Raw genomic sequence first — 18,371 nt, 5'->3', positions numbered from 1 at the left:
AATTTTGTAATGTTCAGTTGGGCTACACTGTATAAGTTTAATCAATACATTACAAACCAACCGATATCGGATGTACAGCACCAAAGCAACGGCTTCAATGCAGAGCAGTAGAATCACTGGGACAGTCCCAACTGCTGCCAACAATCCTGGATCTTGTTCGTACACTATTGTTTTGTTTTGGACTGTCGAAGCACATTTACGCAGTTGGTAAGAAAACAATAATCGTAACAAAGAAAACAAAACACCCAGTTAGAACAAGATGATAGAAGACAACATACACTGATGGCCGTCTTGCAACGATGACTACAGTAAATTGCTTAACATAGGAGTTCGTAACACATTTGAAACAGTTTGACAAAACATGGTATGCCCAATTTCGTACAGCATCTACACAACATGCGCTAATTGGCGCATAACCAACACGTGACTGTTGTTCAAAAGCCAACAAAACTATTCAGGTAATTTCCGGGTTCGTAATATGGTTGTTGTCAAAATAGTTTTAAAGTTGCAGATGGTCAGATTTTATGTTACATCATTGTTAAGTAGCCTTTTTACATATTTTCAATAATTTTTTTGCGTTACAACCAAACGTTGTTACAAGAAACATTTGCTAACAACTCTTATTTAACGACCAACATAAGAACTAGTAAAAACGTTTAGGAAAAATTGACCTACTCTAACATGACATTTGAAACGGCGCCAATAATCAAATGATTCTTTTTCCATTAATGAAGACAGGCGTGTTGACATCAACATGCTGCTAGGGAAGCGATACGAAAATTTTGGGGAACTTCTTTTTCAATTTCGCCCCAATAACTTACAAAGATGACATTTTTTAATTATCACAAAGAGAGGTAGTTTAGGTTTTTTGTAATGTTAGCGACCTAACAACTTTAAATGTCAATGTGATAGGATCAGGTGTACAATCATCTTGCTTGTAACTGACCATACTTTTTCTTTTAGTCAAGCATATTTCATCGCCGCAACCGATTTCAAATGCCAACACATACGACGAAAGTAAAGGTTGGTATAACTTATTCGATTTCACAAAATTGGCAAAGTTCTGTAAAGCCATCCATACTGACTAAAAGCTTTTTAAGCACAGAATTGCCACAGACCTAAAAAGCACATTTTAATTATTTAAAACAAAAGCTGATCCATGTTCTGTGTAATAGAAGATAAGGAACATCATGATTACCAAGAACCGTTACCAGTCGGACAATCACCACAGTCGTATGCTAGACCGAATAAATCAAAGGACGGTAATATAATTTTTTTACAGTTTTTAAGCGCCAGTATTGCTAATATTGAAATTAATAGCAAAATAATGGCGTTGTTGGTTCTGGCGTGGATGTTTTTTTGTGTTTTTGTCTGGCGTCGAGTAATTTTAAGACAAACCTCCACTACTTTAGACTCGAAGAGCATCGAAAGCATCTACGATGATTACGATACCGTTGCTGGAAATGCAGAAGAACAGGACGAACTGAAAAGTTAAACGTTCGGAGCAGCCCAAAGCAGTTGCCACATTTCAGGCTTAAAAGCTTTTTAGAAACGCTGTGAAATCAAGCAAATGTGTACAACAATTTGTTTTATTACTCCACATATATAAAGCACATGTCAAACATCACTAATGATTTACCTTTTCGTTTAAATGTTTGCGCAAATAATCAAGCAATCTATAATTAGCATATATCATCTGAAACTGAAGATTTAGGGTTTGCATTTACCCAAAACAGATAACTCACATCAAACCAGCAGTAGTTCCAAATTGCAGCTACAAGCTTTCAAGTAAATAGGGAATAAAATATGGATAGCTATGTATGGTATGTTTGCAGAAACACGTTTACAAAATGCAGTTTCGGTTTCAAAGGAAGAATTTCAAGAATTTCAAGCACAATGCAGTTTTTGAAACACCACAATAATGGGAAAATAACACATACATCGTGACAAGGAATGTGCTTTAACATTCTTGTTTCAATACTGTGTTGTTTTTTACGAGTTTCGAAACTTTAAAAACGGTTGTTCCCGGAAGTAACGCGAGTTCTAAATGTAAGTCGATGATACTCTGAAAACCTAAAATCACGTCACATCCGAAAAAAAACGTATGTTGACTTTCCAAAACAGTTCAATTTATGCACAATGATTTACCAGGTAGAAAAATTTGACAAAATGGAATATTTACGGTTTATGACGGCTGTTATCTTAATTACTTTTCTAAATGTTTTACCGAAGAGTGGATATATTTCAGTTTGGTAAAAAATGAACTGGTTAGGGTTTCAAAAGACAGTTAGGAATGCAATATCACTATCCAAACAATGTAGTTAATCATACACTTTAGTGAAATCAATAATAGATAATCTATCGTTTTGCGTGTAATGTCAATGCTAAAAGCTGAAATAAACGTGCCCAGGATTTTACAAAGCACGGGTACTAAATTGCAAAAATGACACAATAAATGTTTGTTGACAAGTAATCTCATAGATCCAAAATGTAGATTGGTTGTTTCAACACCAAATAAGAAATATACCGTTATGTTTTCTAAGTAAAACAAATTTTAAAAGAAATAAACAAGACATACATTTAAAACAAACTAACAACATTTAAAGCGCATTTTTTTGGAATGTAAAAGGAAACAATAGATTTTGGAAACGATGCAGCTTACATAAATCACAATACTATAAAGATTCCCTGGAAAACACACGAGCAAACATAGCAATGCTTTATGTTACAGCATAAATATAATTTAATAGTGAGAAGATAAAGAAACATTTGTGCGAAGAACAGACTGAAGCTTTAATAAAAGTCATTCTATATTTTACTTTTTTGTTGAAAATTTAGAAAAGATTACATAATTATAAGCTTGCAATGAATTGTCAAATCGCTTCAGGTGGATTCATTGAAATCCAGGTAATCGGGCAAATCTTTCTGGATCGGTTGCAGATATCCAGCACTGCCTGGTCTGTTACCTACAACCGCACTTCTATCATCTGCAAAACGAGTTTACAATCATGATAGAATAGACTTTAAAATCAAGGAAATGTTGTTCGTCGATACCAAAAAAAAAACATGCATGAAATGTACGATGAACAAAATGTTAGAAACAGATTGTCTTTGTACAATTAAATATTATTAAAGGTCACATGTGTGTTTTATTTTGCCGGCAAGCATTTGAATATATAAAACCGAATTTATAACACTAAAAGATCACCAAGGTCAGATAACACTCTCACTTGGATGCAAGTAGGAAGCAGAATGCCCGACTTCAGTTTGGTGCCTGCTTTGCTGTGGGCCTGATTCAGACAATGGAAAATACTCGGGCAAACCTTGTTGGATCGGTTTTAGATAGCCTGCTTCCGTTAATCCGCTTCCAACAACAGCAGACTTATCACCTGCAAAACGATTTTAAAATTTCAGGATTAATTTTACACTTTATGTAGGCTCAAGCGTCAATTGGGGTCTTTCAACTATGTACGACGAACCAAATATCCTACCAAAACACACAAGAATTGTGCAAAATTACAAAGATACAAAGATCCAGACAAGTTTACAGAGTTTTTCTGTCACTCATACTAGGGCGAAAATTTGGAGAAGGAAGTCTGTTCACAGTTCCATGAAAGTTTTGTTGTCCACTTGTTTCGGCAACTGTAGGAGAGTCGCGGAAACCTTGTTCGATCGGTTTTGCATATTCTAGCTTGGCTGGTGTGCTTCTAACAACCGCAGGTTGATTATCTGCAAAGCAATTTTAAATCACTACAGAAATGTGTTTAAAACAGCTAAAAGTTTAATCGTAAATGCAATATAAAAACACAAATAAGACAACCAACAGTGAGTTGTAAATACAACACACGAAACGTGAAAAAGTTGTAAACACGTACTCAAACGAAAATTAGGAGGAGCTGTACTTTCAGTAACAGGGTAGTTTGGTGGTTGGCTGGTTTGAGCGACTGGAACAGAAAGAATAGACGACGGCTGTTGAACGGTTAAAAGTTGCATGGGTTGGTTAGCTTGTGGCACGTTTCTATTTACCGAAAATAAAAAAATTTTTTTTTCTTTCAAAAAACAATCACTATAGCCTATAATTCATACCCAACGAGTTATGGATTTAAAATTTTTCTTTAATGTCAAATTTCTGCGTGATTTAAAACGATAATACAAAAAAATCTCTTACATCATATATGGGCGGGTTTAATTATAAGTTACTGTACAACTCGGTGAATTTGGATCTTCGCCCAATTCGGATAAATCTTGAGTTACAAATGATTTGTAATGAAGTAAGAATTAAACTAATAGACATCGGTTAAACTAGATCTTTACTTGATCCAATATTTTTTTAGCCGTTCGGGTCCGGATTGACTGAGGTTTACTGCATAATCGGAAGTTGGATAAGACAAACAATATTTAAAAGTAATTGCACTTTCAATGACTGATGCATTAATTTTGTTTTTTTACTATTCAAACCCAAATATTTAAAAACCATTTGCCAAACCGTTGGTTTTAGTCTCGTTATAAAAAAGCACACAGTTTTTTTAACACAAAACGATCATACCTATTCCTGCCTTGGAATCTGGACAGACACCCACAAAGCACGAAGTTGACAAATAAAGATATCCCAAACCCGGTTCCTAACAAAGCTACAGTGAGGGTGTTTTCAAATACTAAAAAGAGACGTTGTGTTTAGAAGCTGTTTAATTCGTAGTTATCTGCGATTGCAACAGTGTTATAAGGGCACCAAAACAACCACAAATGTGTATGTGAAGAAGGAACATACAGGGCCCCAAAACGTTTTATGTGTGAAAGTGGCAATAATTAATTGGACATTTGCGGTGTGTGTATGATTACAAATGTGGGCAGACTACTATTCAATGTATAGTTCCGTTCTATTGAGAAATGTTACTTTACATTTGCATGTTTCCAGCTGTATACCCCTTTGTTTGAAAGCCTGTAAACTCGCAAAACAGCCGGGTGATTGTTATGTCGATCACATCGGTTCCTGTCATAAAACATCCGAAAGAAGCCGGGTTAAAAAGTAAAGAGCATTGCTCTAAGCCAGTGGTCTTCAACCTTTTTTATAGGCGACCCCAATTTAAGGGAAAATGAAATCAGAATTTGCATGCGACCCCATTTTTATCAACACTGAGAAAAATGTTTTAAGTAATGCTGAAACGAAAGAACAAGTTCACAAACTGTACATAATTACAAACAAATATGGCGATACAAAAGTATTCCGAAAAATGGCTATACAAAAGTGTTTCATTTAAGACAGAAACCCAATTTTCGGAACACAAACTTGTCAAATTGTTCAAAATATTTTTTTAATTATGAAATAATCACACAATCATTCATGACAGATACTTATGATGTTTACCTGAAAGTGTAATTGGATTTTTACACAGTTGAAATAGAAACGTAACCGCGACCGATCGTTGCGTATCTTCATCATCCTGGAATACAAGCTCCAATTGTGGTGGCCAGTGCGTGCTGACCGATGTACGGCTGTTGCATACTTGCTCAGTTGGCGCGTTTGAGGGACAGCTGGTTTGGCCCGGTGTTAAGGCATTGACGTAAGCCAAGCACGTCACTTTTCCAACTGTGACGTTGTTTAGCCACGCACCTGGATTGCATTGCATCTGTTAAAATCTTGCCGAGGCAAATGATAATTGACGAATAACCACAACGGCGATTATGCATGACTCATCACATCGTTCATCTATAATGCAGGGCTACTCAAATAACTTTGTCAAGGTCCAGATACAAAAGGCAAAAATGTCCGGACACTTCTGTCAGTAATGCGAATGTGGCATGTCTTAGCCGATTTTGGTTCTAATCGCGGACCATCATAAACACATTTGTTCAAACCGAATGTGTGTCAACAAAAGAAAGCTTGTATTGAGCACTGAACGTTAATTTACTTTGCAAAAGAATATTGGCACAACTGCATACAAACCACATTTTATCTAGTTTTGCAGGATCACTTTGGCAATGATTCAAAATTGAGTTTATTGCGTCACAAACAAAATTATGCGCAAACAATTGCCGTTTAGTTAATTATGTGTGGTAAAATAATAGACCATTTTTTAGTCTCAGTTGCACAATATGACTATATTTACGATTTTGGAATGACTTATAACCATAACTTTAGCTGTCGTAGTCTCCTGAAACATCGCAATGCGGACCCCGTTTGAAAAACTGCTGGTATGTTTCAATGATCAAGTAATTAACACACAAGTGATAGCGTATGTACCCGTATAATCTAAAGACCGTCGAGGTCCACATCCAACGCCTCGAAGGTCCCGATGTGGACCGCGGTCGGCCATTTGAGTACCCCTGATATAGAGTTCTATGTATAATCAAACAAACGAACGTTTGCTGTAACAGCTGTTCAGCATTCACAAATGGACTGCTTGAATGCTCGATAAAAGTCTTTTTATGTCAAATACATTATTACTTGCAACGAAGTAAAAAAGAAAATAAAGTGCAAATGAAACAGTATCAGATTTGAATAAATTACCATTTGGTTGCAAAATCTTCAGCTTTTGACTGATTGGTTGTTGGATCACAAGCCAAGCGTACATAACCCAGTTGGTGCTGCTGTTAGGGGGGTGAACTCTCCACAGACAAGTTTCATTAATACCAGGTTGTGAAGTATGGGTAACATAAGCGAAGTTGTTATGTGGTATAAGATCTACCACTCCACAGCGCATTTGGCCGCCTGGAAGAAAACCTAGAAGAATGTAATCACAGGTGATAATATGGCTTGACTAATCCTACGTTACCGCCGGGCGCCAGAGAGTTTTGTCTTCTCTTCGTCAAGTAATTATTGATCAAAACCTTAGAGCAGTGGTTCTTAACCTGTGGGTAATTACCCCCAAAGGGGTGATTTGGCATTTTAAAAGGGGTAACATAGATTTTCTGTTATAGTTATCTTTCCGCAATGGTGTCTATAAAGACAAAATATCGAAACATGCTTCAGATTGATGATGATATGCGATGTTGTCTCTCCTGCACTCAGCCTAGATTTGCAGGCTTAGTAGTTAAAAAGCAGTATCAACCTTCCCATTAACTGCATTTGAAATGAACCTTTGAATGTACAATAAATAATGACTTTTCTGTGGGTTTATTTTGGATTGCAAGCTATATTAGGTGATGTTTTTCTAAAAAGGGGTAATTGATATCCATCAAAACATTTTGTGGGTAACAACAGAAAAAAGGTTAAGAACCACTGCCTTAGAGGATTAATTGATCACATATATATTATATTGAGAGATTGAACCTGCCTGCAAGGAGAGTAAACCTCCACAATGCCATTTAAGTACTTCAAATTAACTGTACCAGCTTAACGTACATTACCTATGAGTAAAATCAGAAAATTGTTTCTTAAGTCCATAATTTCCCACGCTGATCCTAGATTTTGAAATTACACGTTATATTCGCTTGTAAACTATTCAGCATCGGTAAACTATACCTTCCGTACTTCCTTAAAACCCAAGAAGCCTTACGTTACACAAATATGATTTGTGATGTGATGGTTGTATCTTGGGTTGCAACACCTTGGTCCATCTTTTTCTAAATAGCCTAAAAAAAAAATCGTGACATTACGCGCAAAATTTCTCTAAGCGAAAAACATTTCTTAGAAGCGTTGAAATTTCCACAGCGTTGTTATTAATTTTTCAAATAAGGTATGGTTAAGAATCCGGTTTGCGTACGCTCAGAATACCTGCAAATATACTTTTTCAACTCATTGGCTTTGTATTTTGTCTTAATTTGATTACCTGCAATGAATTTAAACATTTTAAAAAAGCAATAAAAATTATCAATTTTGTGAAAAATGTTTTGTGAAAAAAACCTTTTTTATTTTTCTCATAAACTTTACGTGATAAGTGTGCGATAATATTTCTGCCGTGACTTGACGCAAAGTCCTTATGTTGTGGTCGTGTAGATTGCTGCAAACCTAAGATGTATTTATAAACAGACAATAATAGAGCTACAAAACTATCTGCTTCAGCAGTGCTTTAAAGCCTAAAAACTTTTTTAGGGCTTACATTTTGAATAACATAGATGCGGCTTTATTTTACACCACAGGCATTGGGAAATTTAACTTTACAACACTTTTTGCGCCATGAGATGTTGATATGAATTTAGAACCTTAAATCGACCGAACAGGGAAGCAACAGTTATTAAAAATCTCGGTTTCTGGAATTACTTGTCCTCCCAATGCCTTACATAAATGCCACGAAGATTCTATTTATACTTAGCTCCACAAAATGTACGTAACAAGGTGGTGGAATTCCCATGTTGCGAATTTCTGATTTCCCCAATTTTCTGTGGAAGTTTGACTGCAACAGTTGTGCGTTAGTTTTAAAAGAAACAATTGCTGATGATCAATATAGAATGACCGCAAACTTCTAAATGGATGCGAAGCTCTTTATCAGTTTTCTTTTTGGTATGGCCTGTTTTAAACATAAAAAAGTAGTTAAAACTCTTTGTTCAGTATCATTTATGCAAACTTATTAAAACAGTTTTGTAAACTGAAGTATATGTTTCCTGCAGTTTCATAGCACTTCTTGTTCTGAAGCAGTTTCTTTTATTATCCCGATACAGGTCTTTTTTCCGGAGGTCAGATGCGTTGTGGTGATATTCATGTTCCAATAAGGGAATCGAAACTTGAGATATATACATCCGAACCAGGGGTCAAAGAAACGTGTGTGTGGAGAATTCATCCACCTAATAACTGTACTAACTGGATTCTACATACTTGGATAGCATTTCAAACATCTATGAAAGGCAAAAATCAAATAACTTTACCAAATGGTAGGTTTTTTAGAGACTAAATTCCATACTTACAAAACAATCGAATCAGGATTTCCATCTTACTTTCGCTGTGTTTCAGGAATCATTTTTTTTAAATGTCGATATTCTGGTTTGATAGCAAGTAACGTAAGAAAACGTTCTTTGATTAAGGTTTGTGAAGTTTTAATGTAAAATTCTCTAGGTACATCGTTCCACAATGCAAGGGCCGGCCAGTGGTTACATTTCTCTTCGGTTAAGGCGCCTAGGCCGGGAGAAGATACTTGCCTTGAAAATTCTACAACAATACATTACCCAAGCGCAAGCATTCACTGGCCACCGCGATTGATGGTTACAACTGATGACAAACATGTATCTTCTTTCAGCTTTAATGTAACATTCTTCTTTCTTATGTGCGATAATCCAATCAAAACTTCAGGTGAGTTCAATCATTTTTTTGTATCTCGTGAGGGAAGTGCAAATTTTATTGATGATTCTGTATAATACTCGAAGGGTGTAAACGCCAATAAACGTGTCCAAATCATTCAACCATTATCTATCACCAAACGTATCCACTATAACAAAGGATGGTGCCCATGTAATCACTTATTCGACCAATATGTTTATTTAAACAAATGTAATCAATAGTGTGTTGGAGTTTATTCCCGTTTGTTTGCAACATATCGCTATTGCGAACATATTTTTTCGCATAAAACAAGGTTCGACTGAAGCTCAGCAAGATTGCAATCCAGGACTTTTCGTGGCTATCAGTGTAGCAACATCAGTTCTTCTGCTGTGTATGGAAGCCGCTTGTCTGGTTATTTTCTTTCGCTTGCGGTATGTACAATGGCATTTTCTTTAATTATTGATGCAATTGAAGTGTATAATCTTTAATATTTAAATGTTCTAATGTTTATGTTTTAATCACAATTTTCACAAGCATCTTACATTTATTGTGAGTTGTTTTTCATATCATTATTTTCTCCAGAAATCGTCGGATCAAGCAGAAAATTCGTAAGGACAGGCGTGCTGTTATAAGACGAAGAGGTAACGATTTAGTTAGCACAAACATTACCTCTTAGCAATGGTTGATGCAAGATAACATTCAGCGGCTGCATATTTCTTAGAAGATGTGGGTTTTCTGTTCCATTACTAAGAAATAGTTGCTTGTTTAGATCACGTGAAAGTTGCCACGCGGCCAGCACTTCCTCATACACTTACACGGAGACACAGCTTTCATAGCTACTGCGAACCTGAAGGTACATGTAGCTGAGACGTACAGAAAATTTAACATATAGTTCTATCTTTTACTATTTTTGTGTAAATTTAAAATTACTTGTTTGTCCAAATTTTCTTTTATGTCCACTTCTAAAACTCACATGTTAACAAAAAAAATAGAAATAGCATATGTTATTTGGCGCTCTAAAGCAATTGTTTCCGGCCGGAAATTTGTGAGGGTTTAAGAGGGTGCAAAAGAAATCTTGTGTGCGGGTCGGCTTGCCAATAAACAAAAGGAATCCATTATCAAAAACCACTGATCTAAAGCGTAAGTCACAGTTTGTATTAGGACCAACATTAGGTTCAACTACAAGTGTGAATGTATGCTGGGGTTAGTTATTTACCAAAATGCGACAGGTAATAAAAAATACTTAGTTAACCAATTTTACTTTTTTAGATGCCCATCATCACGACTACCTGGAACCGTTACCACCCCAGCAGCAATGCCACAAATATGCGAATCAACTAGAAGCACTAACTGAAGGTGGGATACTTTAGAATTTCCCCCGCTTTAGAGGCTGGGTTAACCAACATATGTAATGTAAGGACTTGTTCAGGGCATCATGAACAAGGAGCAGGACATAGTTAATCTTGACACCTCTGGTTCCCAAAACAAGTGTTTGTTGTGCAGTGCACTTACTTGTAGATAGCTCCCTTACTATTTGTCAGCAACAACTATTTTTATTTGAATGTGGTTAAAAGATTTTAGAAAGTTCCGAAGTACTGCAAGCAACGAAGAAGAGATGAGGGAAGGTTCTGGAACACCAAACTTGTGGCGTGCGAGACGGCATACTTCTTATGACAGTAGCAACTTGCTTTATAGTCACTAGCCATGTGCAATTAAGTCTTGCCATTGTTTGACAATGAGTTATTGCTTCTGAAATCTTTAACATTGCCTGATCAAAACCCCACTGTTTTAGTCTTTTATGTCTGTTTTTTGTAAATAAAACGAATTTCAAATTATTTGACCTTGTATGAGATGGGAATGAGCACAACCAACTTAGGATAGAAAATCCGGAAAATTTAAATCCTAAAATACCTGAATCGGAATGGTAAACTTTGTGACTTCATGCGAAGCAAACCCGAAATTGGGAATAAAACTCAAAACCCGAACCTGCACTGTAAATGATATTGGGTTATTTTTACCCAAAGTAATTGGGTAGCTTGTTGGGTACCTTCGTTGGTAAACCCAAAATGCTGTTTGGGTTCTTTTAACCCAAATGCTTTGGGTCATAAACACCCAAACTTATTGGGTAATAAACACCCAAACTTATAGGGTAAAAAACACCCAAACTTGTTGGGTAATGAACACCCAAACTTATTGGGTACTAAATACCCAAACATTTAGGTAAAACCTCACTGCACCCAACCATGTAAAAATCCAAGCCTTAAAATGTTCACACATTGATGTCAAAAATACTTTTATTGTCCCATGACAATGCAATGACAAAAATGAAGTTGGCTAAACAGTTGAAAAATGACCCAAGTAACCCAGACTGGCAAGAAACACGTTTTTATACAAACAATACAGTATATACACAATCATGCACTGTATTAATAATGTACAGCACATAAGAATACTTGATTCAGGTATTCAATTTAGTCATTATAATAAGTACTGCTATGTAAATGAGTGAATGTCAAAATTCCAACTTCATTGCCAGCTCTTTAACAGAGTCAACAATCGGTGGCTTTTTTTAAAAAAAAATTTTTGAACAAAACTGCAGGGCCTTGCACACATGGGGGCAGTATTCATTGTTAATTGCATAATAATAAGACAGAAGGGCAACAACACCCTGCACAATCGAGTCTACCTGCATTACAATGTTCTTTTCCGACATTAGGCAGATTTTTTGAATTTTTACAAGTGTCCCAAATAAAATAAGAACTGGTTGGTGGCGGTCTGGTAATTCATTTTTTACATCCTCATAGGTTGTATTGGTCTGCAAGTACAAAGAGTTATGTACATGCATCAAAGACACTATGTTAGAATATAGTAAGTTCATTAAAAAAATAAATTTATTGTCATTTTACCGGATAAAGGTCCAGAAGATATCTCTCCAAGCCAAAGTGTTTCTTTGTCTTATTTGGGAAAAGGTTAGTTAAAAGCCACAACCCAATAACAAGTTTCCAGTCTGTTGGGAAAAATAACGAATATTATTTTTAGATCACATTTACATATGTCTAAAAATATGGTAGACTTACCCTGGTTGGTGTTGTTATCCTCAATAGGAATCTGTTTCAATATTCTTTCAAGTTTGGACCCAGTTTGGACTTTCTGTACATAAGCAATTACTTTGTCAAACAAAATTTCCCCATTTGTCTGCAGTTTGTCCAAGGTAGGATTAATTTGTTGAATTCTGTTCATTTCCCTTAATAGCTGCAAACAAAACAAGCCAACAATAGCACACACATACAACTGAATAGTGGCAAAATTAAACAACTATTTTAACAAACATATAAATTCTGTATTAAGACAAAGCAACCATAGATAAATAAAAAATCTTACTTCATCAAATGTAGATATTGCAGGCCACTCCTTTGTCATTGTCTGTGGTGTAGGTTTCTTATCTGCTATGTACTTTTGTCGGAAGTAAAATGTTTGTGCCATTAACTCTGAAATTTTTTGTTTGTTTCGGAGAATGATTGGTTTCATAAATTCTTGCTTCAGGTTCTGAATAAATGTTATTTTAAAAAGTATTTTCATGAGAAACATGCATGATTATAAAGTATGATATTCCACAGTAAAACAGCATTATATGGTATGGCATGTATTTATTGTAAGTAGCACATAAAACAAGGCATGATGTTTAACACACCTATGTTACACAAAATAAATATGAATAAATAAAGTGGTTTTGTTCAAACACAAACAAACCATTTGGTGTTGTTCCATTAAAGAATTCTCCTCCATGTGATTTTCAAATGTATTGGAAACCTTTCGGCATTTAGCAACTGATGTATTAGCAAGCCCTGACAAGTTGTTGCTGACTCTTTTGGATGGCGTTTTTTCCTTTTGTGACTTTCTGATTTGTTTTAGTTGCATATTAAATTTTTGAGTAATTTTGTGCAACCAGAAGATCTGAAGAACAAACTGATTAGTAATATTCCATAGCTTTATTTTACAAATACATCAGTAGATTACAGTTATATCAAATATGAACAGCTACCTTGGCTTCTTCATCACTTAAACCCAGTGAAGCTTTTCCAAGTGTCACTAAAGCTGAAACTGCTGCTCTTCTCAAAAGTCTACCAGGATGGCTGGTTAAAATGAACAAAAGTTTACTAAATACAATGTTGCACACTAACAAACAGAATACAGGTACCTTTCATAATTTTTCATTACTCTAATCATCTCAGAGGTTATTTCTCTTTTTCCCTTGTCAGTAAGTGAACCTGTATTTATCAACATTTTTGCATGATATCCAAATTGACAGGATTTTATAGGAAATGATTTTGGAATTGGATGGGTTGTATTTTCAAAACTTGGACCAGCGAGCTCAGACTAATTTCCAATTGACAAACTATCACTACAATCCTCAGATATGACCATAGGTATACTATTTGGTGTAGATGTTGAAATAAATGAAAAAGAGTCATCAGACGTCACAGGCAGGGTGTCATCCGACTCACAAAACTCATCTTTGCTTGTGTTGAATTCTCTAATGGCACCAAAGAGTTTGAGAGTGTGCCCAAAAGGCACACCTGGCAAAATTGTTGTTAGAGTGTCAAAATTATTGACACATTTTAAAGCCGACGAGTCGATTTTGTTATCTGCAGAAAAAAACTTACAGCTAGAAAAATAACATACTTTTGCATCATCGAAGTTACAACTTGTACATACCACTAAACTCCTTACAAATTTTTTCCAAATCATTCTCTGGGATTTCATGTAAAGTATCTCGAACCAAATTGATGACAATGTCTACAGATGAATTCATTGTTTCTTCAAACACGTTGCTGGATATTATCACACGTGAACCGAACTTAATAAAGTCAACGTTCGACTGACGTTTCGGGCAAATTCCCGCCAATCACTAGATGACGCCAAAAGAGCGCAAAATTTGAAACAAATTGTGAAGCTATCTTTTCACAAGTTAAAACATCGTATTACCATAAAACCTAATTATCATTGTTATGTATTTTTCATCACAAATCACATTAAAAAACTTATGTTTTTAATCATTATTTTTTTTAAATTACCGCAACATAAAATCCTGTTACCGGTAATTGCATGCAGAGGACCGTTTTTTTTTGGTCAAAAATATGTAGTTACGCATTTTAATTACGAACACATACAACATTGCAAACATGCAAATTGCCCCATTTTGGGTAAATGTGCAAATCACCCATTCCAACACAGAAGTCTTATAACCTTTTTGGGTAAAATAAGAATTAACCCATTTTACCGTAAAGGTTTCTCATGTTTTTGGTAAAAATATTACCAACCCAAAATGCTTCATGGGTATATATCATGAATTGGGTGGGAAGATAATCTACCCTAAATAAATTTGGGTATGCGTTTTTGATATTTTGGGTAAAATAAGAATTAACCCATTTTATCATAAAGGGTGATTCTCATGTTTTGGGTAAAAATGTTACCAACCCAAAATGCTTCATGGGTATATATCATGAATTGGGTAGGAAGATAATCTACCCTAAATAAATTTGGGTAAGCGTTTTTGATATTTTGGGTAAAACAAGTTTTATGCCAATGTCGTTTTGGGTTATTATAGCTATTACCCAAAATGTTGCGAGTTTTTTACCCAAAATAATTTACAGTGTGAGCCAGAACCGTTCGACGATAATTTACATTTGACATTTAAGCCCACACCCGGCTCGAGTTATAACTCGGTCTGTAACCCAAACAAATAGAACACCAGCACCCGTCAAATTACTTTTGAAGAAATTAAATAACATAGTAACCATATATAAAATACCCAATATTGGCCATTTCTAAAAAGTTTTTTTAAGAGTCAGTGGATAATAAATACTGTTGACATTATGGCAATTTTTTTCTCCGTATTGTTCTATTGTTGTCCCTCTGTAATATTATTCTTCGAAAGCAAGCACGATCATTCAATTATGCTTCAGTGTAATTGTGCAGTATTAAAGTTGGCTGTACAAAATGACTTCACAAAAATAACAAAATAATCTTCGGATCTGGAAATTAAAAACACGTCAATGCTGATCCAATGCAGATAAAGCAACCCCAACATGGGTCCTTCCTTTCAATAACTTTAAAATTGTTTTACCGAAACAGAACGAAACGAAACAAGGTTATTTATTCTGTGTGTAACTTTGCAAATCACGTGACGTTACATCTACGTCACATCACGTGTTGCGTGATTGTACCACAATGCCAGAATGTCGTAACAACCCTCTTGCATATTCTTCCACTCTGGTGTCCTCTTAGAAATTTAGTGATGAGTTTTGTTGGTATAGGCTACAATGGACTACAAGTGCAATTATTTTTACTGATATAATGCAAGCATTTATATTTCGGCACAATATTTTGTTTTTGTTTTAATGCGGTAACTTGAACCTGTCTTATAGGTTTCCATGTGTCCTTGTCAATGACTATAGCGTACTTCGTCACTTCGTACGTGTGCTCAATAAATCTACTCGTTTTCACAATGAGCTCTATAATGTGACACAAGAGCAGGGGCAGGGGCGAAAATTCCTGAAATTCCCGTATCCATATTTTTATTTCCTTCCACTCTTACCAATATAAAATCTTGAAATTCACATGTATTTTTTCGGTATTTCGGTCTTAACACAATAATATTTATTCAGGTTGTTTCCAACTCCTACGCGAACGAAAAAGGAAAGTTACAACACAAAAAATCACATAGCATCTGTCATATAAGTCAAACATGGGGAAAAAACAACAGCTTAATGCCGGGATAAAAAATACGATTTTTGTTTCGGTTCGGTTTTCCACCAAAAATTTTATTTATTCATTTCCGGTATAACGTTCCGTTCCGGTAAGAAGCACTAAGTAGTTAGCAATGATCGATGCCAGCGTATGAGATAACTTCAAGAGTTTCTCCAACAGCATTTTCGCTGTTTGCACCACATTAAATTTAATGACTTTTTAATAACGACGTTTGTATGCTGTCACAAATCATGTTTGGAAACAGAAGGATTGTTAAAATAAATTTACATGTGGTTTTGTTGCCGCGGAAATCTTTTCTCATCGGAAACTGCTGAGTTCAAAAGTTGTTATGGCTGTATTGGCGTTCTGAGTTTTATATTTGACCTGTGATAGAATGATTACTGTATGAGCTAATTGGCCTGAACAAACTTGGATTAAAGCAAAGTAAAACGTCTTCTGTTTTGGCCCAATTAATTCTGTTTGGCGCTAAGTTTTGTTAAAATTTATATCCAGCTTACCTGTAGGACTCAACCACCTGCTCATACTAATACCATCGGATTGATTTTGGGTATTAAGGCGAGGGTCCAAAGTAGTTTTGCGAAACCTTTGTGTACAAACAAGTGTAGTGATATCAATCGTTGTTAACCACAATCTTGTAACTTACCGTCTCCAAACGCAAAGTGCCACGATCGACAACAATGCAAAAACAATCAAAACCACGCCACCGCCTACTGCCAATGACTTCCAATAAATAACAAAATGTGATGCAGGTTCAGTTTCTGTCACTGTTTCTTCCGTTGACTGTATTGCTTCTGAAAAAATAAGTTCGCGTTTGCAGTTAGTATACACTGTTTTTAGCGATTTTAAAGAGGTTTAGTTATGAAAAACATAATCAAAGCATCAGAGTCACCCGTTTTACTATTTTTACTATAGTGGCAACCATAGGCGTCGATTTTTTTAATTATTTGCAAAATTTTAGGGGAGACCTTTCCATGTTATAAAAACATACATCAGCGGTTAAAACCCACAATCGTAGGAACACAAAGCAGTTGCGTTAACTGCTCCGTTGTCCTGGCGACCGCACGAAGTTATGACCCATATTCGGTTGCACGTAACGAAATAAAGTTTGCAGATATAACTTCCACGCAGTCAGATAATAAAGTTGCGACAGGATTCAAGTATATACGTTGTTCAAGATATTCATTTACATTGCGTGTGACGATTTTTAAATGACTCAACATTAAACAGAAAACGTATTTTTCGAGGGTTGCTTGCGTTTTAGCTGCAAAAATGCCTATACATTAGTTTGACTAGTCCAGCGGTGCACAACCTGCGGGCATGAACATGTTTATTAAAATATATGTACTGGCGGCCGTGGCCTAAATAAAAACTCTTTCGTGAAATATTACAATTTTCAAGCTGCTCTAAACACATTTTATGTAACTGAAAAAGTATTACCAGCCTAAGGGCCATATGCGCCAGACGTTTTTATGCCTATTGTGTGCAAACAATGCGAAAAACCAGATACCCTAAGCGTCACAATATAGATAATGAGGTTATAAACAGCTAAGACTGATCGTCAGACTGTTCAGCTCAATCTGCGCTTCAAGTTAGAAATTAATCTAGGCATTTTAGGCGCCATTAGATGGTTGACATATAATATATAATATTTCTTTACATCAGTAATTTTCAAACACAAGCAAGCAGCCAATTGGCCGGCCAGCCTGTGCTGAGAATAAAACAATTAACTATCACATAACAATGCCGATTGTTACTGCAACCATTGTTACGTTGCACAACAAACCGCGAGACACTTGCGTTTGTCATTGATTGTGACCTTCGATCGTACAAACAGCCGGTTTACGGCATAGGCGTGTATGTGGTTTTTCTGGCAATACTTTATTTCAAACAAAAAACAGGGGAGACAATACATATGTTGTCACCCCTGTTTTTTCAGGAGGGGAGACATGTCACCCCGGTCACCCCTAAATCGACGCCTATGGTGGCAACCATGCTGTTGTTTTTCTGGCCATTGTCAAACACTACCTCGGCAGTGTGAGAAAAGAAAATAGTGATAAAGTATCTGCCCACATTGTTAACCAATTACATTAAGGAAACATTTCTTGTCATTCGGTTGGCAGGGGCAAATCCGTATGATAAGGTGTCAATTTTGTGCAGCATCTGTAAGACGTGATCTTATTGGCGCTTATACCAACACGTGACTGTTGCCCGAAAGGCCGACACTTCCTTCAGGAAATTTCCGGGTTCAGTTACAGGTTGTTGTCAAAAGATTTGTAACGTTGCCCAGATTTAGTCAGATATTAATGTCATTACTGCGTAAGTTTTGTACATTTAAGCAAGTTTAAACCCTTTTTATTTTGTAAATATACTGTGTTTAAGGTTTTCCCGAGGTTTTTGGGACGAGATTAGT

At 35.8% G+C, this 18,371-nt stretch overlaps 1 protein-coding gene and 3 long non-coding RNA genes across 5 annotated transcripts; 1 reads left to right on the top strand and 3 right to left on the bottom strand.

The window, feature by feature from the left end:
- Nucleotides 1–3,247: 3,247 nt before the first annotated feature.
- On the bottom strand, nucleotides 3,248–3,992 carry LOC145208514 (uncharacterized). The gene is made up of 3 exons (XR_013854774.1): nucleotides 3,876–3,992; nucleotides 3,571–3,729; nucleotides 3,248–3,389 (listed from the first exon to the last, which is right to left on the bottom strand). It is a non-coding gene; the product is annotated as an uncharacterized LOC145208514 (long non-coding RNA).
- Nucleotides 3,993–10,216: 6,224 nt separating this feature from the next.
- On the top strand, nucleotides 10,217–11,025 carry LOC145208512 (uncharacterized). The gene is made up of 3 exons (XR_013854773.1): nucleotides 10,217–10,330; nucleotides 10,460–10,546; nucleotides 10,765–11,025. It is a non-coding gene; the product is annotated as an uncharacterized LOC145208512 (long non-coding RNA).
- Nucleotides 11,026–11,470: 445 nt separating this feature from the next.
- LOC145208513 (uncharacterized) lies at nucleotides 11,471–14,116 on the bottom strand. 2 transcript variants are annotated; one of them, XM_080078955.1, is made up of 9 exons: nucleotides 13,907–14,116; nucleotides 13,696–13,836; nucleotides 13,389–13,458; nucleotides 13,233–13,323; nucleotides 12,941–13,144; nucleotides 12,572–12,736; nucleotides 12,268–12,442; nucleotides 12,097–12,197; nucleotides 11,471–12,005 (listed from the first exon to the last, which is right to left on the bottom strand). In XM_080078955.1, exons 1-9 carry the CDS (start codon nucleotides 14,001–14,003, stop codon nucleotides 11,760–11,762), a joined length of 1,290 nt encoding a protein of 429 aa, XP_079935081.1. In that variant the 5' UTR covers nucleotides 14,004–14,116; the 3' UTR covers nucleotides 11,471–11,759. The 2 variants fall into 2 exon arrangements, with proteins under 2 accessions (XP_079935081.1, XP_079935082.1); XM_080078956.1 differs by lacking the exon at nucleotides 13,696–13,836 and having other exon boundaries at nucleotides 13,907–14,112.
- A 1,760-nt stretch (nucleotides 14,117–15,876) lies between these two features.
- On the bottom strand, nucleotides 15,877–16,788 carry LOC145208515 (uncharacterized; the record flags this gene model as incomplete). Its single annotated transcript, XR_013854775.1, has 3 exons — nucleotides 15,877–16,324; nucleotides 16,459–16,544; nucleotides 16,605–16,788. It is a non-coding gene; the product is annotated as an uncharacterized LOC145208515 (long non-coding RNA).
- Between the last annotated feature and the right edge of the window lie 1,583 nt (nucleotides 16,789–18,371).

The sequence above is a fragment of the Phallusia mammillata genome, unplaced genomic scaffold, assembly GCF_965637545.1.
Source record: "Phallusia mammillata unplaced genomic scaffold, kaPhaMamm4.hap1.1 HAP1_SCAFFOLD_296, whole genome shotgun sequence".
Taxonomy (NCBI): Eukaryota; Metazoa; Chordata; class Ascidiacea; order Phlebobranchia; family Ascidiidae; genus Phallusia; species Phallusia mammillata.
This window is presented reverse-complemented; position numbering and strand designations above follow the sequence as displayed.